Genomic DNA, 24,010 nt, shown 5'->3' with positions numbered 1-24,010 from the left:
ACACAATTAGTTAATCTTTACCCATTTAAAATATTTATTTCACTATGCTTTTTGAATAATTTCACAAAGTAATTACATGAATTCTAATTATTTCTTGCTTCTTCTTTCTTCCATAATCTTAATACCCCGGCAGGAGTCTCTTCCTCAGGAAGTGGTCTTCGGCCTCAGATAAAGTATTTAAATAACAATTAATATTAAATTGAATGCCCAGCTTTTTAACGAACAACATTATAAATGAATAAAACATGGAAAATCTGGAAACAACTTATTAATTGAATTAATAACAAAAACTATACAAACTAAAACTATCCCGGGATACGATTATCCAAATTAATACTTATTGCTAAGAACAATTAAAAAAGTTACAGCAACAAATAAATTTATTGAAAAAGTAATGAATTCGCATTAACTGCATATCCAAAAGAAGCCCAACGAATAAAAGAAACTCAGATGTTTCTATATATTGAAGATAATACTGGGATGTATATCGATGGAAATCCCGGATTGTTGCAGTCCTCATCTGAATTCCCAGTTGTTAAAGTTGAGTTTAATTTGTTTATTTGTGGTGTACCGGTTGAGTCCTTTGGGTGTGGTTGAAACTCCAATCTGGCAGAACTGAACAACACAGATGGAAACTACTGAAGAAGGAACGAATAGAAAGAACAGATTTTTCTTGACGCCGAAGATGATGGAATTTTTTACCAGATCAAATTGGGTATAGTTAAGTGAATGTCTAAATTCTTTCTTATAGTAAGATAGGCATAAATTGATCTCTCAGTTGGGTTGTGAAAGTGTTTGCGAACCAAACAAATAGATTCTAAAATAAGAAGGGACCGGGGAGACTTAGAATTTTGTGTTTTTTAAAATAGAATTTGCACTGCATTCTACTACTCAAACCAAAAATATAACGAATAGCTCTTCTTTGTAATTTGAAGATAGATTCAAAGAGGTGCAAGATCTCAGAAATGTATACCATATTGAAGATGCGATTCGAACAACAAGTAGTTGAAGCAGTACGAGAATCGAGCTGTACAGACACAGATTTAATAGCAAAACAAGCAGAGTATAATTTTTTTACCATTTTTCCTACATGTACAGACCATTGAAGTGCATCGAATGTAAACCAAGAATTTGAGGATCTTATAAAGTCACTGTTGAGTTGAGTTGAGAACTGGTAAAGCTGTTTTATAGGATAAAACTAAAGTTTTCTCAGTGTTTAAACAGAGATCGTTCGCGTTAGACCAGGACTTAATAGTAATGAGATTTTTGCCTATGGTAGAATGCCTGGACCACTCCATTGATTAGTTAGCGAAGCACCTGATAATTTTATCGAAGAAAGTCTGAAAATTTAGAGTCAGTATCGTCATAATTGCAAATATAAATAAAATAAAATCAGTTAGAGTAGATGAATTGTTAAAAATAAATGTTAGAGTAAATAAATCAGAAGTGACTACTGCGCCACAATACGTGAACATAGGAATATTCAAAATGTTTGGAGAATTAGGCCTGACGCCTGTTTCTTCTTCGATATCTTTCCTCATCCTGGTTTCATAGACCACTTTCAAAATTTTCCTGGATCCGCAGCTACATGACTACCAATTTCCCAACCACGAAAAAAAGTGACGGTTAGATCTATCTATGGAAAATTGCTTTTCGGCTGAGTTTCAATAACGAATTGACAATTTTCAAAAAAAAAGGTCAGAATTGATTGCTTATTAGGGTTAAATATTTGATAATAAAATCAATTAAACAAATTTTCAATGAAATCTTATTTGATTGTGCTGTGAGTGGATATCCAAAAAACAAAGTTGGCCAAACGAAAAAGTGACTCAGAAGTACAAGAATCAATCAATTCTCACAAATATTATTTAGAAAACTTCCCAATCGGTGCGGTAGAAAAAAATTTAGTATATTTTCTTGTATTGTACTTATTTATTCAAATATATGAATTATTTTTAAACAGTTGTAACAATCAAAATTAAACACTTTTTTTGATAAGAAATGACGCAGGAAACGCGATCAGAAGGTTTCGTACAATCACCCACAGTCCAGGATAGTTTTTGGGTATTTCTACCTGCAGCCATCCTCTTTTATGTCACTTTTAGCTCTTTATTAGTGATAAGCTCCAGTAGCTCCTCTTGTACTACCACATTCTCCACTTCAGATTCATCAAGATTTATGATCCATGGTGTTATTTCCATCAGAATATCTTCAAATCTGATTTTAAAATCATCATGGAAGGCAATCAAATGTTGAACGTATGTCTGAAGATCTTCATCGAGGCATTCTACCTGCCCAGGGCCGGATTAAGCTAGGGGCTTGGGGGGCTATAGCCCCGGGCCCCAGGTCCAATAGGGCCCCATAATTTGGAAATTATTCTGTATTTTTTGATGTGTTGATACCACAAATCTAACGTATTGATATTATTTTGTGAATTTTTCCGGGTTTTCAAATTCCTTAAGGGGTCCCCGTCATTATTTTAGCCCCTGGCCTTATAAATCTTAATCCGGCCCTGTACCTGCCACACGTTTGAAAACTGTAAAAATTTCGTGCCGAACAATATTTTCCTACATAACTTCCAATATACTGATTTTCTTTTAAATCAGGATTTTTACTTTCCAGAAAGTCAAAAGGCGAATAAAATCTTGATAAAAATTTCACGGCGATCGTTGGAAATTTTTCACACACAATTTTCAAAAGTTTATCAATCGATATATCGTTGTCACATAACCTCGAATATAGAAAAATATTTTTGTGGTTGAGTTATCTATTAATAATTGTGTGTGGGTTTAAAATTTTCAAGTTTGACTAAGGTAAATAATTGTTACATTATCTCGTTAAAAATATGCAGTAATCGATCAGATTTATCTTCATATTCGTTACCAATTGGAAATTTGAATGATAATGAAAAAAACAAACATCGATTCACATCTACAAACACGTATGGAAATTTTGTTCTCGACTGAAAACTGCATATTGACGAAATAATAAAAGACAGTCTAGTTGGAAAAACCCATAAAACAATGGGAGATTCAATTCAATGATCTGCAATGACGCCCGTCGTATCTTACGAAACTGTATTAGTAATAGTTTTAATTTTGAAATTACACTGAGAAAACCAACTGAAGAGTAATAAATATAAAAATTTTGTCTCGATTTTAGGCTGAAATTTTGTTTAAAAATCTTTCGTTTAAAAAAAATTCACTTGATAAATAAGACTTGAAATCAAATAATCACATAAACAACTTGCCCTTCTTTATAAGAACCATACATCAAAGGCGCCGGCGCGAGCGCCAAATTTTAGAGTTCCATTAAAACCGGACAGGTCCGGTTCCACGGTCCATATCGAGTTCGTAACAAAATATATAAAAAGGTCTGAGAAGTAAAAAATTTGAAGAAAAATGTAAGAATTTATCATGGAAAATATCATGAACAAAAACATTAAAATTTGCGTCAAGTTTACAAAAATTTATCTATTGAGAAACCTAACGAATTGTCAATGCCCATTTAAACATGGCCGACGTGTGGTAAACACATCCTTGTGTAATAAGTTTCTGTGTATTTTGTGAAATTATTTAAACATTAGCTATGTTCGCGGGTCGAATTCCGAATCATTTTTAGACTAATCGCATGCGCACGTTCAAAATTTTCATTCGCGGAGGTGGACGGGGGTTAAATCATCGACTCGCTAACAATTTTAACAGTTCAGATGCAATCAGTCCTAAAATAATTCGGAATTTGACCCGCGAACAAAGATATGAAAATTCCGGTTTTCCCGAACGAAAAAATGGGCGGAAAAACCGCATGAATCACATGATTTTCCGGCACTTTCGATCACTTTTTGCGAGGATTTTCCGGCGTGCAAAACTTCAACCTAATTTAGAGGTTCAAACTTTACGTTACAAAAGGTTTGACACGATTTTCCGACCATTTATTCCTTCGGGTGCACTGAACTGCCGTTTGCTGATGTACTAAGTTTGTTCCTCTGGTTTTCAAGCTGAAACGGCTCGCACCTTATAAATCCTATTCCTTGTAGTCTCTGAGACTATAACTAAATAAATATCATCTAATAACTAAGGCACAAAAAAGTGATGAAAATCAAAAGTTCTAAATTTGAAATTTCCGCCGAAAATTCAACGCGACGTTCGGAAACTGTGATCTAAAAATCGTTTTGGGTTAGGATCCGCAATCAACTGATGGGTGATTTATAGTTTCCGAAAAGTCCTATAATGTAGTTGACCGGTTTCGCGTAAGTACCCACGTGGGAGCCTCCAGACTTAGCTTGGGCCAAAGCAGGGAAACCCGGCCTTGGCAAACCGCTAATGGCCCAAGCCTGGTTGAAGTCTGGGTAACTTAGCCCCGGTCATTCTATAGTCAGCCAGGCTTGGCAGAACTCTGAACAACTGTATAAAGTTTTATTCTAATATCTTATCAACAGTCTTGGGTATATCTAGGCAACCAGGCCGGGTCCAAGCTTGCAAACCAAGCGAGGGACATTCTAATTATCCCAGACTCCCACGAAGTCTGTCCCATCGTAAAATCCTATATGGGTGATTCACCACATTTTTCGATTAAACCTCGTATACGGGTATTGCGGAGAATCGTGAGATAATACACGTAACACAAATTTTAAATAGAAAAAGGATTGTTTATGTGTTTATTAACGAATTGAAAAAGAAAGTTTGTTCAATAACAAATAGAAAGCCATAAAATAAACTGTCTCAAGATCCGGAAGCGATAAAACAATTTTTCTTCAAAACTTTTAATTTCGAATATTTATTTATTTCTATATCGATGGCATTAGTTTATTGGGTCCTTATACATCGACCGAAAGTTATTTATTATTGTTTATTTAGATGATAATTACAGAGAATGCATAATAGAAATGTCCGGTTTTAGAAATATTTTATTACTTATAAATCTCATTAGATGACGAGGCATTCGTAATCCTTCGGATTATCACTTCTTTTAGTTAACAGTTTAAATATTTTTTCAAGCAATTAAGCTGCTTATAAGTTCCAAAGAGTTGTTTCAAGTTTGAAGACACCACGTTGTTTAGTATTTATTTGGCAGCCATCAATAGTGAACGTTTTTAGTGAATTTGTAAACATGGTAAAAATTGATCAGTTATGTGGTGCTGCTGAACTAGATTCTACTCTGGGTGAGACTGCACCTTCGTACGACCTATGAAGACCAGCGTGGTCGACCAAAAGGTCGCAGACATAGTAGACATTTCAAAAAGCGCATATTAACTGAAAATTTGGACAAGAAAAAGCTGTGCTCAAGATGGGTGAAGATGTTTCTCACAATGGAACAAATACAGCGTCGTGAAGATGTTTTCATCGAATGTCAGGAATTTTTCACAGAAAAGGTCAACCACATGAAATCCAAATGGAACGTGGGTCTAGCACTCACACCCGAAACGAAAGAACAATCAAAACAATGAACTGAAAAGGTAGAACCGGCTCCAAAGAAGGCGAAGGCCGTTCCAACTGCAAGCAAGGTCATGGCGTCGGTTTTTTTGGGATGCGCAGGGGATAATTTCCATTGACTGCCTTGTAAAAGGCAAAACTACCAACGGCGAGTATTATGCGAACTTATTTCAATTTTTGAGCGAGGAAATCAAACAAAAACGACCGTCTTTGGTTAAGAAGAAAGTGTTGTTTGCACCAGCTCACACATCCGTTATTGCAATTGTCAAAATTAATGAAATAAAGTTTTAATTGTTACTTCATGCACCCTATTCGCCAGATTCAGCCCCAAGACTTGAAAAAATGGCTAAGTGGCCAAAGATTTTCCAACAAGAGAGTAGTTAATGGCTAGTTTGACGATTCTTATTATAAAAAAGTGTATGGAGCTAAAAGGAGATGACTTTGACATATAAATATATATTTTTTCAAAGTTTTCGTGTATTCTTTGTTGAACCAGGTACTTTCGGGACCATACTCGTAATTTAAAAAAAACATTTGGTTGAAGAGAATGTTTGGTTATAGGTTTAATGTCGATACATTTATAAACATTTGTTTCGGAGTATTTAAAACAATTTGAAATATGTAAATAATTATTTACGTCGACCTGTCAAGTGATAACCAAATTTAAAATAAGAGTGAATGTAGTTTTCGTTATTAATACCAGGGATCTTCGAGTTGGTCTGAAGGTCAGCAGGTAAACTAATATATATACAACATCAATTTATTTAGGTAGGTACATTACAAATCTTTTAGAGAAGGAATATGTACAATGAACTTTTATATTCTCAGAAAAAGATCGGTACTGGAAGGTTTTATTTATCTATAGACAAACTGTACCAGGTAATTCGCCAGCTACACCTGCCTTTAAATCAATATAATACCACAATTTTAGAGGCTTGTCTTTTAAAGAGATTCTAGGCCAACCAAATTAGACGTTTATAGTTAGTTTCACCTGTATGTTTGTAAGCTAACTTTTTGGTCTCGATTATGCCTTACTTTGAGCGTTTAGATTTAATTTATACACACTTGTCTAACTAAGACTGACTACAACGTAATAATTTGATCAAAATATCTGATTATCATCGTCAATAGTTTCACCAGGATTCATAAATTTATTTTCTTAACAAAGAATAGTTTTTCAATCAATTATAAATTTCCCATTTTGCTCAATGACCTTTTGCCATCTTTCTTTCACCTTCATGATTCCGCGCTCATAAAATTTCTGGTCCTCATCAGCAATAAACTGAACCAAGTGCGATTGAAGGTCATCGTCATTTGTAAAAGTTTGACCATTCAAAGAATACTGCGAAATAAATGGTAATCGGGTGGTGTCAGATCAGGGCTGTATGGGGGATGCGGCATCACTTCCCAACCAAGCTCCAGTAGTTTCCCACGAGTTGCCAAATATGTGTCTTGCATTATCATGATGGAACACTAAACCTTTCCGATTTGACAATTCTGGTCGTTTTTCTTTAATTGCTTCATTCAGTTTCATTAATTGTCGTCAGTAAACATCAGAATTGATCGTTTGGTTCCTTGGAAGCAGCTCAAAAAACACTAATTCCACCAAACTGACAGCATGAGCTTTTTTGTTGTTTTTCAGTTTTCGATGTGGTTTGTGCTGGTGCGTCGTGTTTGCGCCAAGATCATTTTCAAACTCACCAGTGATGATTCTTTTCAAGAAACGGATGGTTTCATTTCGATTAAGATGCATATCGCAAATGTTAATTCTTTGTGTTAAATGAATTTCTTTCAATTTGTGAGGTACCCCAATATCAAGCTTCTTAACCAGCCCAAGACATTTCAAGTGTTTTTCAACCTCTCGAACAGTTGTATGACGATCCTCTTCAATTATGACTTTGATTTGGTCATCATCAACTTCAGTAGGCCGACCAGAACGTTGCTCATCTTTGAGGGGAAAATCTTCAGTAATCAACGCCATAAACTTCTATCTCAGGTGTAGTGTGGATACAAGTTTCGTCCTTTGTGCAACAAAATCTGCACGCTGCATTATCTGCTAAGTCTAGCGTCTTCAGGTGTCCATTGAGGCGTCAGTGCCTCCTGATAGTTTCGTAGTTACCTAGATTGATACATTCAGCAGATCTTCTTTTGTTATAGTTTCCTAGGAGAGTCTTTGCCTGTTTTAATCCCCGTAGGTTGCCTCAATAATTGGTTTTGCTCCTATCTACCTTCTTTTCCAGTACTTTTTCCACTGCTTTGTAGCTGATACTACAGAAGAGTTTAAGTTCAATGAAGATCTTACTGCCCCAGCTTTAGCAAAATTATCAGCTTTCCTTTCACTCAGACGTGTTTAAGTTCAATGAAGATCTTACTGCCCCAGCTTTAGCAAAATTATCAGCTTTCCTTTCACTCAGACGTGTCCCAGAATTCATTGTAGGGTAACTAAATATATTTTTCTTGTCTAGTTCGTTGGATTTTATAATATTGGAGCTTGAAGCTCTAACAGCTGCTTGGCTATCAAATGATCACCTGGTTGATAGTTCCTATATAGATTGAACTGAACACATTTGCATAAATTTCAACTTGAACAATGCTTGGTGTCTTCCCCAAGCTTTGTATTCCGTATATTCTTATTACAGTTCGGTCTGCTGCTTTATATCCGTCCGTATACTATTTAATGACAGTTCTATTCAATTCTTCTAAAGCTTAGTATTGACGCACATTTTTTCTCAAAGCTAAACTTTTTTGATGCATCATAATGAGGCGTCTCCCAGATTTGGTCATTATTTAGGGACGGTTTTTCTTTGATGATTTCGTCTCTGAACATTCCAAGTGTTGTTTTTTGAACCAAGATTTCTAGTACATCTTAACCAGAACTGCCTTTCTCCCTTGGCTACCTGCAGCTTACCCTTCAGGTTTAGACCTCAAAGGAACCCCAGTACTTGGGAATTCTCAAAGGAAGACATGTCTTTGCCCTTACAAGTTTCCAAAGCATTGATTTATAGTGCAAAACATTCTGTAATTAGATGAACCTTGCTATTTTTGAATCTAGTCTTAGTAAGTGCTTTCATAAGAGGCAGTGTCCTATAGGAAACCAATTGAAACGATCCGTATTTTTACCAATATCTAGATCTCAGATCTTTTGGTCTTAGTATTCTGGAGGAACTTTATTCTATTCCATAGCAAGTTTTCGGACCAGTAGAAGACTTCGGTGCTCCTTCCTTTCTTATGTACATCAATATTAGGGTATTTGGGATACAACCCCAATTCCTCCTCGTGAAGTTTTTGCGCACCATCAGGACTTTTGTGGCTTAAGTGATTATATACTTTCCGTGTTTGTTTTAGATATTTTCCCTCTGTTTCCCATTCAATAATAACCACAATGACCTTTGACTGGTCTTTTAAATAAAATCTTCAAGGGTCTTTGTTGAAAATATTAGACACTATCTACATTTGTGGGATCTGAAGGAAGCCGTACACGTTACGGTTCACCGGAGAGACGCGGAAAGTCTATGGGAATAGACCTGCGCATTTTTTTGTTCCTGTGCCTACGTTCGGTTGATCTGCGCTGAAAAATCAGTACAGGTAACTTTTGCAGTGAACCGTAGCGAGTACGGCTTGAGTTTCGTTGGCATTTGAAGTTTGTACCATGATGTAAAGACTACGAGGTGTGTTCTTCCCCAGGGCTCATTTTCGACTCGTTCTGCGCCACCAGCTGGTGCGCTATAGCACACCTTGTAGTCTTTACATCACGGTCTGCACAAGAAACTTTATTATATAAATTTGTATCCTAATTAGTGTCTTCAGAGATGGATGAATCGATATTTACCAAACAACATAGAAAAATAAACAAACAATAAGAGATAGGATAATCCAGAAATTTGAATAATTATCTATGTAGATTTTAGATAACAATAAATTTAATTGTAAAATACTTGTATATATATTGCACCAAGTGTTGACAATATTTTTAAGTATCTAGATCTTGATAAAAAATAATTCCTTTATTGACTTTTCTTTACATCTAATATTATTTTCATGTTTTGGCAGCTCCTTTAAAATTTATTTATCACTCAAAACAGCATTAAATATTATTTTCACACATACAAAAACTCTACAGGTCATAATTTGTAAAATAACATAAAATAACAAGAGCCGAAAGTTGAATTTTCGGCCCTTGGACTTCGCGCAGGACGAGATTTCAACTTTAAGCACACGTGCACGCGCATGTACTTCTCACAGGGAATGATTGTTAAACTTTCGAAAGTACCTACGCCATCAAGAAAAATCTTATAAACTACACGGGACAAAAGAAAATCAACTTTCGTCTAATACACTATTACAAACAAGTTCGCAAAATGGTTGCGTATCCTGCTACTACGGAATTTTAAAAGTTCGGCGAATTCGCGCGGCGTATTTCACATTTTTAAAAAATGGCGTTTATTTGAATACAATTTTTTTAGTAGCAGGCGGTTTATTTGCGGTATTTCTTCTAAATCATTCCTAGGAGAGTATTTATTTATCTCTTTTGTTTATTTCTGTTCTATAGTCTATTTCAGAAAGGTATAGAACAGTAAAATGGGGAATTCCGTCTAGTTCGGCTCAATTTCGGTGTCGGCCAAAGGTGTAGGTCTTGAAATATTGTGTAGGGTAGTATATTATACAGTTACGTTTTGCGTCTAACAGGTACCGTTTAACCTTCTATTAGTAATAAAATAGTGACTTTTAAACCAACGAAAAGATGTTCCAAAAGTTCTCCACTATCAGTGAATGATATTATTTTAAATGTACGCGATTGTATAAAATACGATTACCCGAAATTTACTGTACAAGAAACTGTCGATTGATGTTCCCGATTGACTGGAGTTGAAAAGTCCGCCGTTTTTAAATTATTGCGAGTGTGAAATAGCAGGATAGTAGACCAAGTGGAACCTGCCAAGAAAAAGTCCAGGAGGACCAGCAAAAATCCTTGATGAAGACACCAAAACTGTAATTCGAAGAAAAGTTCACTCTTTTTTTTTGATTTTAAAAAAGAAAAACCCACCCTAGATAAGATTTTAATGGAGCTTGGCCAGGATGACAGTATTCCATTGATAATTAAAAAACTTTTATGGACCAATTTGTGAAATATGGATTTTGCCTGGGAAAGGCATAACCATAAAGCACTTTTCCTGGAAAGCGGTGATATTGTTTGCTGGCGACGAAAATATTTATAAAACAGTACAGAACAGATCAGAATAAAATATTTTATCTTGATGATACGTGGATTAATGAAGGTTATACAGTATCAAAAATGTGGCAAGACAAAAATGTAACCAGTGCTCGTCAAGCTTTCATGGAAGGCCTGTCAACAGGTATTAAGGTGCCTTCAGGTAAAGGGAAAAGGCTAATAATCGTCCATATTGGAAGGGAAGAAGGATTTTTAAAAGAAGGTTTGCTAACCTTTCAGTAGTACCACGAAGACATGGATTCGGATGTTTTTCAAGACTATTTTGGTGAAATGATAAAATATCTTCCGGCTGATTCAGTAGTAGTTGTGGATAACGCAAGTTATTATTCTGGAGAATGCTCCAACTTCTTCTTTTACTGGTTAACCACTAAATCCTATAGAACTTATATGGGGAAAGGATTTGTAGCAAGTCACAAAACGACATTCAAAATGAAAGACTTAAGCTACTGTTTGATCAAGCCATTAAGGAGGTGACATCAGAAAACTGACGAAAAGCAGTCCAGCATGTCATTAAAAAAGAAGAGAAAATGTTGGATCTTGACTACTTGATCGATCGTACCGTCGGCCCGTTAATTATAGCGTCAAGAGGAGATGACAGTTTCTCAGATAACGATTTTTTATAATTTAATTTCTGTATAATATTCAATAAAAAATAAGTATAACTACTACTATGTACGTAATGCCTAATTTTTATTCTGTTACTGGTACACTATTTTCAGTGTTTGTGAATGGATAACAATAGGCTAAACCCATATATTGACCCCAACCAGGGTGGTACCAACTACCTGCATTTGATGAAAAGAAAGAATGTTACAATGAAATCAATGCCAAACTATGAAAGTGACTTAAATATTCTTTGGGTCACTCTGTGGTTCCTTTGCACACCTAATGAGGTTTTCGTACTCTGTACCTTTCTGAAATAAACTATAGAACTTTATTTAAGTATTAAAATGATTTGTATTAACACAGTTAGTTAGTTTTAGATAAATAGTTGCAGCGAAACTAATTGCAGAAATTATTTAAGTAGGTGCGTAAATAAATTAAGAGCGTAAGAGGCAGTGCTTATTAATTCACCCCACGAATAGAAAGAGTGTAAATAAACGACAAACGTCACACTTTTTGTAGTCCCCCTATAATTTCTTGAATTTCAATTAGTTTCTGCATTTTTCATTCTATTTGAATATTTATATTAATCTTACTTAGTGGACTGATTTTTTTCCTGATCTCGGTTCGTTTTTCTTTACAAATTCAGTAAAATTTAGAGTCAACGTTGAATATAAATCGTTGATTCCCAAACGTACAAACCAACAACAAAGATATTCAGAACTAAAATTAAGATTAGTCAGGCGCCACATATTTTTTCTTTTTTTTCTTTTCCGTGGCGTGGAGGCTTAGACCACAATCGAGGCTATTTAGAAAGGATTGGAATCTTTCGAAATGCGGATATATCGTATTTTGAAAATCACCAACATGGAAGTTATGCAGAGACGGAAACTGGAGTATTTTGGCCATATACTGAGACATGACAAATACCGTCTTCTGCAGTTGATTGTCCAAAGCAAAGTGGTTAGTAAAAGGGGACCGTGGAGAAGACGATATTCGTGGATGCGCAACCTACGTCGGTGGATGAAGTGTCATCTGTTTAAAAACGCAGTTAACGTTCTCAACGGAAACTGGAGTATTTTGGCAGTTGATTGTCCAAAGCAAAGTGGTTAGTAAGAGGGGACCGTGGAGAAGACGGTATTCGTGGATGCGCAACCTACGTCGGTGGATGAAGTGGCATCTGTTTAAAAACGCAGTTAACCTTCTCAACGGAAACTGGAGTATTTTGGCAGTTGATTGTCCAAAGCAAAGTGGTTAGTAAGAGGGGACCGTGGAGAAGACGGTATTCGTGGATGCGCAACCTACGTCGGTGGATGAAGTGTCATCTGTTTAAAAACGCAGTTAACGTTCTCAACGGAAACTGGAGTATTTTGGCAGTTGATTGTCCAAAGCAAAGTGGTTAGTAAGAGGGGACCGTGGAGAAGACGGTATTCGTGGATGCGCAACCTACGTCGGTGGATGAAGTGGCATCTGTTTAAAAACGCAGTTAACCTTCTCAACGGAAACTGGAGTATTTTGGCAGTTGATTGTCCAAAGCAAAGTGGTTAGTAAGAGGGGACCGTGGAGAAGACGGTATTCGTGGATGCACAACCTACGTCGGTGGATGAAGTGGCATCTGTTTAAAAACGCAGTTAACGTTCTCAACGGAAACTGGAGTATTTTGGCAGTTGATTGTCCAAAGCAAAGTGGTTAGTAAGAGGGGACCGTGGAGAAGACGGTATTCGTGGATGCGCAACCTACGTCGGTGGATGAAGTGGCATCTGTTTAAAAACGCAGTTAACGTTCTCAACGGAAACTGGAGTATTTTGGCAGTTGATTGTCCAAAGCAAAGTGGTTAGTAAGAGGGGACCGTGGAGAAGACGGTATTCGTGGATGCGCAACCTACGTCGGTGGATGAAGTGGCATCTGTTTAAAAACGCAGTTAACCTTCTCAACGGAAACTGGAGTATTTTGGCAGTTGATTGTCCAAAGCAAAGTGGTTAGTAAAAGGGGACCGTGGAGAAGACGGTATTCGTGGATGCGCAACCTACGTCGGTGGATGAAGTGGCATCTGTTTAAAAACGCAGTTAACCTTCTCAACGGAAACTGGAGTATTTTGGCAGTTGATTGTCCAAAGCAAAGTGGTTAGTAAGAGGGGACCGTGGAGAAGACGGTATTCGTGGATGCGCAACCTACGTCGGTGGATGAAGTGGCATCTGTTTAAAAACGCAGTTAACGTTCTCAACGGAAACTGGAGTATTTTGGCAGTTGATTGTCCAAAGCAAAGTGGTTAGTAAGAGGGGACCGTGGAGAAGACGGTATTCGTGGATGCGCAACCTACGTCGGTGGATGAAGTGGCATCTGTTTAAAAACGCAGTTAACCTTCTCAACGGAAACTGGAGTATTTTGGCAGTTGATTGTCCAAAGCAAAGTGGTTAGTAAAAGGGGACCGTGGAGAAGACGGTATTCGTGGATGCGCAACCTACGTCGGTGGATGAAGTGGCATCTGTTTAAAAACGCAGTTAACCTTCTCAACGGAAACTGGAGTATTTTGGCAGTTGATTGTCCAAAGCAAAGTGGTTAGTAAGAGGGGACCGTGGAGAAGACGGTATTCGTGGATGCACAACCTACGTCGGTGGATGAAGTGGCATCTGTTTAAAAACGCAGTTAACGTTCTCAACGGAAACTGGAGTATTTTGGCAGTTGATTGTCCAAAGCAAAGTGGTTAGTAAGAGGGGACCGTGGAGAAGACGGTATTCGTGGATGCGCAACCTACGTCGGTGGATGAAGTGGCATCTGTTTAAAAACGCAGTTAACGTTCTCAACGGAAACTGGAGTATTTTGGCAGTTGATTGTCCAAAGCAAAGTGGTTAGTAAGAGGGGACCGTGGAGAAGACGGTATTCGTGGATGCGCAACCTACGTCGGTGGATGAAGTGGCATCTGTTTAAAAACGCAGTTAACCTTCTCAACGGAAACTGGAGTATTTTGGCAGTTGATTGTCCAAAGCAAAGTGGTTAGTAAAAGGGGACCGTGGAGAAGACGGTATTCGTGGATGCGCAACCTACGTCGGTGGATGAAGTGGCATCTGTTTAAAAACGCAGTTAACCTTCTCAACGGAAACTGGAGTATTTTGGCAGTTGATTGTCCAAAGCAAAGTGGTTAGTAAGAGGGGACCGTGGAGAAGACGATATTCGTGGATGCGCAACCTACGTCGGTGGATGAAGTGTCATCTGTTTAAAAACGCAGTTAACGTTCTCAACGGAAACTGGAGTATTTTGGCAGTTGATTGTCCAAAGCAAAGTGGTTAGTAAGAGGGGACCGTGGAGAAGACGGTATTCGTGGATGCGCAACCTACGTCGGTGGATGAAGTGGCATCTGTTTAAAAACGCAGTTAACCTTCTCAACGGAAACTGGAGTATTTTGGCAGTTGATTGTCCAAAGCAAAGTGGTTAGTAAGAGGGGACCGTGGAGAAGACGGTATTCGTGGATGCGCAACCTACGTCGGTGGATGAAGTGGCATCTGTTTAAAAACGCAGTTAACCTTCTCAACGGAAACTGGAGTATTTTGGCAGTTGATTGTCCAAAGCAAAGTGGTTAGTAAGAGGGGACCGTGGAGAAGACGGTATTCGTGGATGCACAACCTACGTCGGTGGATGAAGTGGCATCTGTTTAAAAACGCAGTTAACGTTCTCAACGGAAACTGGAGTATTTTGGCAGTTGATTGTCCAAAGCAAAGTGGTTAGTAAGAGGGGACCGTGGAGAAGACGGTATTCGTGGATGCGCAACCTACGTCGGTGGATGAAGTGGCATCTGTTTAAAAACGCAGTTAACCTTCTCAACGGAAACTGGAGTATTTTGGCAGTTGATTGTCCAAAGCAAAGTGGTTAGTAAAAGGGGACCGTGGAGAAGACGGTATTCGTGGATGCGCAACCTACGTCGGTGGATGAAGTGGCATCTGTTTAAAAACGCAGTTAACCTTCTCAACGGAAACTGGAGTATTTTGGCAGTTGATTGTCCAAAGCAAAGTGGTTAGTAAGAGGGGACCGTGGAGAAGACGGTATTCGTGGATGCGCAACCTACGTCGGTGGATGAAGTGGCATCTGTTTAAAAACGCAGTTAACGTTCTCAACGGAAACTGGAGTATTTTGGCAGTTGATTGTCCAAAGCAAAGTGGTTAGTAAGAGGGGACCGTGGAGAAGACGGTATTCGTGGATGCGCAACCTACGTCGGTGGATGAAGTGGCATCTGTTTAAAAACGCAGTTAACCTTCTCAACGGAAACTGGAGTATTTTGGCAGTTGATTGTCCAAAGCAAAGTGGTTAGTAAGAGGGGACCGTGGAGAAGACGATATTCGTGGATGCGCAACCTACGTCGGTGGATGAAGTGTCATCTGTTTAAAAACGCAGTTAAAAATATAAGAATAACCTTCTTAATAGCCAACGTTCTCAACGGAAAAGGCAATAAAAGAAGAAGAATATTCCCAAAATGGTGCCTCCGGGGTTTACGAGAGACTCGACGGGCAAATCACATGTCATCCTCAAATGTTCGAGCTTTATGAATGTGGTAGTAATGTAACAGTAACGGGTCCAGCGAAATCTGTAAAAGTAGTCTACTAGAACAAATTTTTACGAATTAAAATAAATACAGGGTGTCTCAAAACGATCCAACTATTCCAAGAGAGAGTGAGAAGCAAACAAAGCGCAGGGGTCGTTCATCACGGCCGTCCAAGGCCAGTAAGAACGCCTGAAAACAGCCAGTAGCAGATTCTGTAAGCCGACAGCCTCGACTCGGCGTCAAAAAGCGTGACTCTCAACTGGAATTTATCGAGAGCGATCTGATTTACACCTATAAAATTCAGATTGTGCAAGTTCTACATGAAAATGGTTATTTTGAATCATGTGAATGCAATGTTAGAGAAATTGAACAATTTCAACATGTTTTTCAGCGATGAGGCACATTTTCATATGCATCGATACGTAAATTGCTAAAATTATCGTTTTTGGGGGAGAAAAGAATCCACAGACCTTACATAAACCTCCGTTGCATAGCCCTAAAGTCGCTATGTAGAATTGCATTAATGGGCCCTACTTTTAAGAAGATAACAGAAGACATGCAGTGATTGAACATGTTTGACATGGTCCCAACAGGATGGGACCACATCGAACACCACTAACAACTCTTTAGATGCATTGCACCAGTTGTTCCCAGAAAAGGTGATATTAAATGGCCACCTTGGAGTCCTGATTTGGACCCCACCGGATTTTTTCTACGAGAATAATCCGCAAAATTTGATATATTTGGCAAACAATATTAAAGAATTGTATTCCTCGACCACTTCTTCAAAGAGTTTTTGAAAATGTACGTAAATTTTGTTTCTCGTCTTTTAATTCATAATAAATACGTATAAAAATAAGTATAATGTATTTTTTTTTCCAACTAAACTAGTTGCGTGGTTATGAGACACCCTGTAATACAGAAACAAACAAAAGGAAATGTCGTATATTTTCACATTGTTATTTAATTAGATATAGAACAATGTGCATCGGTAATAATTAACATTAATTATTTTCTTGTTTCAGAACAAATTTTACAATAACAAACCGAAGATCCAGTTCCTAGGGGAAAATGGGGTAAATATTACAACGTTTTAACTGTAATAATAATATTTTGAAAATCACATGCATATACAAATATACTACTTTTATTTAAATATAAAAATAAAGGATATACCACCCTTTAAAGGGGTGAATTTAATTATTTACACTTCATGAGACATTTTATATAATTGAATCAACATTAAGTCGACTCGCTTTCCTAATTTTTCTTTTTATTTGTTTCATTGATCAATCTGGTGTTTGCCGGAGTTTGCTCAAGATTTTCTTTTTCAATTGCTCATGTAAAGTTGCTTCCCGACCCTTCAGAATATACGTTTCGTTTCAAAACGTTTAATAGGCCTCGGTTGGGACACATTAGGAACGTCCTTTGCATTTTGAGCAGTTGCCGTATCTGGCCAAAACATGAAATTTCATTCAGGATGCTTCTTCTTTATGAACTGCATTCATCTACATCTAACACACTCTTTCTCATATATTTTTGCGGCTACTGAATTTCCAGAAGGTTAAATGTACGCCGAAGAACGACCACGAGAACTTATCGCCAATTGTTTGGTATAATTGGCGACACTTTTTGTGTCTTTTGAAATACACTTCTGGATTTACATCCTCGCCCTTATGACAATAATAAATCTTGTTATCCACCGTTTCATTCCCTTCAAAAGTAAAATATGAGTCGTCGTTGATAATGATTTCCAAACCTTCAAATGTTTGTTCCATTTTTTGCTTCTCGGAATATTTTTGGATGTCGATTTTCTCAATTTTTCAACTACATTTTGTTCCTTTAGAATGTTGCTCGCATATTTCTTATTGATTTTGAATTACCTGTCCAATTGGATTGGAAAGTACACAAATCTACAAAGCATGTGTTTCAAGTTTGAAGACGCCACGTATTTGATTGGCAGCCATCAATGTGATACAATACTTTTATTTGAAAGGCATTAGCTCAACCAATCTAAAAGCTGAACTAGATTTTACTCTGGGTGAGACTGCTCCCTCGTAATCCACACTAAAATATTGGGTAGAAGAGTTTTCACGTGGACGTACGATCTGAGAAGACCAGCCTCGCAGTGATCGACCAAAAGAGGTGACGACTCCAGAAGAAAATCCATAAATTGGCACAGGATGATCGTCGACTGAAATTGCGCTAGCTAGAAGACGTAGTAGGTATTTTAAAAATGAATTTGGACAAGAAAAAGCTGTGCTCAAGATGGGTGCTCGCAATGGAACAAATGCAGCGTCGTTTTCATCGACTGTCAGGCAATTTTTCACAGAAATAATGGTCGACCAAATGAAATCCAAATGGAACGTGGGTCTAGCACTCACACCCGAAACGAAAAAACAATCAAAACAATGGACTGAACGGAAAGAACCGGCTCCAAAGAAGGCGAAGACCGTTCCAACTGCAAGCAAGGTCATGGCGTTGGTTTTTTTGGGATGCGCAAGGGATAATTTCCATTGACTGCCTTGTAAAAAGAAAAACTATTAACGGCGAGTATTATGCAAACTTATTGAGCGAAAAAATCAAACAAAAACGACCGTCTTTGGTTAAGGAGAAAGTGTTGTTTGCACCAGCTCACACATCCGTTATTTCAATTGTCAAAATTAATGAAATAAAGTTTTAATTGCTACTTCTTGCACCTTATTCGCCAGATTCAACCCCATCTGATCATTTTCTATTCTCGGACTTGAAAAAATGACTCCGTGGTTAAAGATTTTGACGATTCTTATTATAAAAAAGGTATCGAACTCATTGAACCTCGCTGGGAAAAGTGTATGGATCTAAAACGAGATAACGCTGAAAATTTTTCGTGTTTCCTTTGTTGGGCCAGGTATTTCTGGAACCATCCATACAACATTATTAATCAAAGAAAAAATGAAACAAAATCATTTGTTGTCTGTGAAGTTTTATTAATTTTAAACAAAGTTATTGGAAGTAGTCACGATAAAATAATAAATATATACATTGACCCTATGAAAAAACCAGTCCTCCAATAACGATATAACGATTATAAAACATAAATTTCTCGCCAAGTGGTCATCCAATTATGTTAATTCAATAAATTTTTATAGGTGATGTAATTATATGGTAAAAACAAAATGTATTTAGAGCATTTCTGAATACTTTAAATACCTTCCTTTATAATTCAATATTACAGCAACAAAAAACAACCCAGAAGACAAAGTGACTACAATCGAAGACTTGAAGAGTATTCGAATATATACTAACTAGCGAATTGACTTGTCAATATTCTAATAGAAGTGATTAAATTATATATAAGACAAATCTGAGATCTTTATGTTCACTGTCATGGCTGACTATCTACAGCTCTCTAACCAGCTCCACCAAAGCATTTTCTACGTTGGTTTATAATAATATTTTCTAAGTAGATGGTCCTGAGTTTCATCTTGTAACTTACTCGGTTTTCTGTCATCAGTAACTAACTAGCAACTTGATTTCTCAATTATATGAGATTGGATTATATATCAGGCAAATCTGAGGCCTTTCATGTTCTCTATCATAGCTGGCCATCTAAGGCTCTCTCTCCAGCTCCACTAAAGCATTTTCTACGTTGGTTTATAATAATATTTTCTAAGTAGATGGTCCTGAGTTTCATCTTGTAACTTACTCGGTTTTCTGTCATCAGTAACTAACTAGCAACTTGATTTCTCAATTATATGAGATTAGATTGTATATCAGGCAAATCTGATGCCTTTCATGTTCTCTATCATAGCTGGCCATCTAAGGCTCTCTCTCCAGCTCCACTAAAGCATTTTCCACGTTGGTTTATGATAATATTTTCTAAGTAGATGGTCCTGAGTTTCATCTTGTAACTTACTCTGTTTTCTGTCATCAGTAACTAACTAGCAACTTGATTTCTCAATTATATGAGATTGGATTATATATCAGGCAAATCTGAGGCCTTTCATGTTCTCTATCATAGCTGGCCATCTAAGGCTCTCTCTCCAGCTCCACTAAAGCATTTTCCACGTTGGTTTATGATAATATTTTCTAAGTAGATGGTCCTGAGTTTCATCTTGTAACTTACTCGGTTTTCTGTCATCAGTAACTAACTAGCAACTTGATTTCTCAATTATATGAGATTGGATTATATATCAGGCAAATCTGAGGCCTTTCATGTTCTCTATCATAGCTGGCCATCTAAGGCTCTCTCTTCAGCTCGACTAAAGCATTTTCCACGTTGATTTATGATAATATTTTCTAAGTAGATGGTCCTGAGTTTCATCTTGTAACTTACTCGGTTTTCTGTCATCAGTAACTAACTAGCAACTTGATTTCTCAATTATATGAGATTGGATTATATATCAGGCAAATCTGAGGCCTTTCATGTTCTCTATCATAGCTGACCATCTAAGGCTCTCTCTTCAGCTCGACTAAAGCATTTTCCACGTTGGTTTATGATAATATTTTCTAAGTAGATGGTCCTGAGTTTCATCTTGTAACTTACTCGGTTTTCTGTCATCAGTAACTAACTAGCAACTTGATTTCTCAATTATATGAGATTGGATTATATATCAGGCAAATCTGAGGCCTTTCATGTTCTCTATCATAGCTGACCATCTAAGGCTCTCTCTTCAGCTCGACTAAAGCATTTTCCACGTTGGTTTATGATAATATTTTCTAAGTAGATGGTCCTGAGTTTCATCTTGTAACTTACTCGGTTTTCTGTCATCAGTAACTAACTAGCAACTTGATTTCTCAATTATATGAGATTGGATTATATATCAGGCAAATCTGAGGCCTTTCATGTTCTCTATCATAGCTGGCCATCTAAGGCTCTCTCTTCAGCTCGACTAAAGCATTTTCCACGTTGGTTTATGATAATATTTTCTAAGTAGATGGTCCTGAGTTTCATCTTGTAACTTACTCGGTTTTCTGTCATCAGTAACTAACTAGCAACTTGATTTCTCAATTATATGAGATTGGATTATATATCAGGCAAATCTGAGGCCTTTCATGTTCTCTATCATAGCTGGCCATCTAAGGCTCTCTCTTCAGCTCGACTAAAGCATTTTCCACGTTGGTTTATGATAATATTTTCTAAGTAGATGGTCCTGAGTTTCATCTTGTAACTTACTCGGTTTTCTGTCATCAGTAACTAACTAGCAACTTGATTTCTCAATTATATGAGATTGGATTATATATCAGGCAAATCTGAGGCCTTTCATGTTCTCTATCATAGCTGGCCATCTAAGGCTCTCTCTTCAGCTCGAGTAAAGCATTTTCCACGTTGGTTTATGATAATATTTTCTAAGTAGATGGTCCTGAGTTTTATCTTGTAACTTACTCGGTTTTCTGTCATCAGTAACTAACTAGCAACTTGATTTCTCAATTATATGAGATTGGATTATATATCAGGCAAATCTGAGGCCTTTCATGTTCTCTATCATAGCTGGCCATCTAAGGCTCTCTCTTCAGCTCGACTAAAGCATTTTCCACGTTGGTTTATGATAATATTTTCTAAGTAGATGGTCCTGAGTTTCATCTTGTAACTTACTCGGTTTTCTGTCATCAGTAACTAACTAGCAACTTGATTTCTCAATTATATGAGATTGGATTATATATCAGGCAAATCTGAGGCCTTTCATGTTCTCTATCATAGCTGGCCATCTAAGGCTCTCTCTTCAGCTCGAGTAAAGCATTTTCCACGTTGGTTTATGATAATATTTTCTAAGTAGATGGTCCTGAGTTTTATCTTGTAACTTACTCGGTTTTCTGTCATCAGTAACTAACTAGCAACTTGATTTCTCAATTATATGAGATTAGATTGTATATTAGGCAAATCTGATGCCTTTCATGTTCTCTATCATAGCTGGCCATCTAAGGCTCTCTCTTCGGCTCGACTAAAGCATTTTCCACGTTGGTTTATGATAATATTTTCTAAGTAGATGGTCCTGAGTTTCATCTTGTAACTTACTCGGTTTTCTGTCATCAGTAACTAACTAGCAACTTGATTTCTCAATTATATGAGATTAGATTGTATATCAGGCAAATCTGAGGCCTTTCATGTTCTCTATCATAGCTGGCCATCTAAGGCTCTCTCTTCGGCTCGACTAAAGCATTTTCCACGTTGGTTTGTGATAATATTTTCTAAGTAGATGGTCCTGAGTTTCATCTTGTAACTTACTCGGTTTTCTGTCATCAGTAACTAACTAGCAACTTGATTTCTCAATTATATGAGATTGGATTATATATCAGGCAAATCTGAGGCCTTTCATGTTCTCTATCATAGCTGACCATCTAAGGCTCTCTCTTCGGCTCGACTAAAGCATTTTCCACGTTGGTTTATGATAATATTTTCTAAGTAGATGGTCCTGAGTTTCATCTTGTAACTTACTCGGTTTTCTGTCATCAGTAACTAACTAGCAACTTGATTTCTCAATTATATGAGATTAGATTGTATATCAGGCAAATCTGAGGCCTTTCATGTTCTCTATCATAGCTGGCCATCTAAGGCTCTCTCTTCGGCTCGACTAAAGCATTTTCCACGTTGGTTTGTGATAATATTTTCTAAGTAGATGGTCCTGAGTTTCATCTTGTAACTTACTCGGTTTTCTGTCATCAGTAACTAACTAGCAACTTGATTTCTCAATTATATGAGATTGGATTATATATCAGGCAAATCTGAGGCCTTTCATGTTCTCTATCATAGCTGGCCATCTAAGGCTCTCTCTTCGGCTCGACTAAAGCATTTTCCACGTTGGTTTATGATAATATTTTCTAAGTAGATGGTCCTGAGTTTTATCTTGTAACTTACTCGGTTTTCTGTCATCAGTAACTAACTAGCAACTTGATTTCTCAATTATATGAGATTGGATTATATATCAGGCAAATCTGAGGCCTTTCATGTTCTCTATCATAGCTGGCCATCTAAGGCTCTCTCTTCAGCTCGACTAAAGCATTTTCCACGTTGGTTTATGATAATATTTTCTAAGTAGATGGTCCTGAGTTTCATCTTGTAACTTACTCGGTTTTCTGTCATCAGTAACTAACTAGCAACTTGATTTCTCAATTATATGAGATTGGATTATATATCAGGCAAATCTGAGGCCTTTCATGTTCTCTATCATAGCTGGCCATCTAAGGCTCTCTCTTCAGCTCGAGTAAAGCATTTTCCACGTTGGTTTATGATAATATTTTCTAAGTAGATGGTCCTGAGTTTTATCTTGTAACTTACTCGGTTTTCTGTCATCAGTAACTAACTAGCAACTTGATTTCTCAATTATATGAGATTAGATTGTATATTAGGCAAATCTGATGCCTTTCATGTTCTCTATCATAGCTGGCCATCTAAGGCTCTCTCTTCGGCTCGACTAAAGCATTTTCCACGTTGGTTTATGATAATATTTTCTAAGTAGATGGTCCTGAGTTTCATCTTGTAACTTACTCGGTTTTCTGTCATCAGTAACTAACTAGCAACTTGATTTCTCAATTATATGAGATTGGATTATATATCAGGCAAATCTGAGGCCTTTCATGTTCTCTATCATAGCTGGCCATCTAAGGCTCTCTCTTCGGCTCGACTAAAGCATTTTCCACGTTGGTTTATGATAATATTTTCTAAGTAGATGGTCCTGAGTTTCATCTTGTAACTTACTCGGTTTTCTGTCATCAGTAACTAACTAGCAACTTGATTTCTCAATTATATGAGATTGGATTATATATCAGGCAAATCTGAGGCCTTTCATGTTCTCTATCATAGCTGGCCATCTAAGGCTCTCTCTTCGGCTCGACTAAAGCATTTTCCACGTTGGTTTATGATAATATTTTCTAAGTAGATGGTCCTGAGTTTCATCTTGTAACTTACTCGGTTTTCTGTCATCAGTAACTAACTAGCAACTTGATTTCTCAATTATATGAGATTGGATTATATATCAGGCAAATCTGAGGCCTTTCATGTTCTCTATCATAGCTGGCCATCTAAGGCTCTCTCTTCGGCTCGACTAAAGCATTTTCCACGTTGGTTTATGATAATATTTTCTAAGTAGATGGTCCTGAGTTTCATCTTGTAACTTACTCGGTTTTCTGTCATCAGTAACTAACTAGCAACTTGATTTCTCAATTATATGAGATTGGATTATATATCAGGCAAATCTGAGGCCTTTCATGTTCTCTATCATAGCTGGCCAT

At 37.2% G+C, this 24,010-nt stretch overlaps 1 protein-coding gene across 2 annotated transcripts in view; it reads left to right on the top strand.

Moving 5' to 3' along the window:
* The window catches only part of LOC130448636 (RNA polymerase II elongation factor Ell), a 42,939-nt gene that overhangs the window by 2,087 nt on the left and 16,842 nt on the right, over positions 1-24,010 (top strand). For both annotated transcript variants that reach the window (XM_056786078.1, XM_056786077.1), the window contains exon 2: positions 16,825-16,875. In XM_056786078.1, the coding sequence (XP_056642056.1) occupies positions 16,825-16,875 (51 nt within the window). The remainder of the gene's footprint in view (positions 1-16,824; positions 16,876-24,010) is intronic.

This window comes from Diorhabda sublineata, chromosome 9 (assembly GCF_026230105.1).
Source record: "Diorhabda sublineata isolate icDioSubl1.1 chromosome 9, icDioSubl1.1, whole genome shotgun sequence".
NCBI classification, from domain to species: Eukaryota; Metazoa; Arthropoda; class Insecta; order Coleoptera; family Chrysomelidae; genus Diorhabda; species Diorhabda sublineata.
This window is presented reverse-complemented; position numbering and strand designations above follow the sequence as displayed.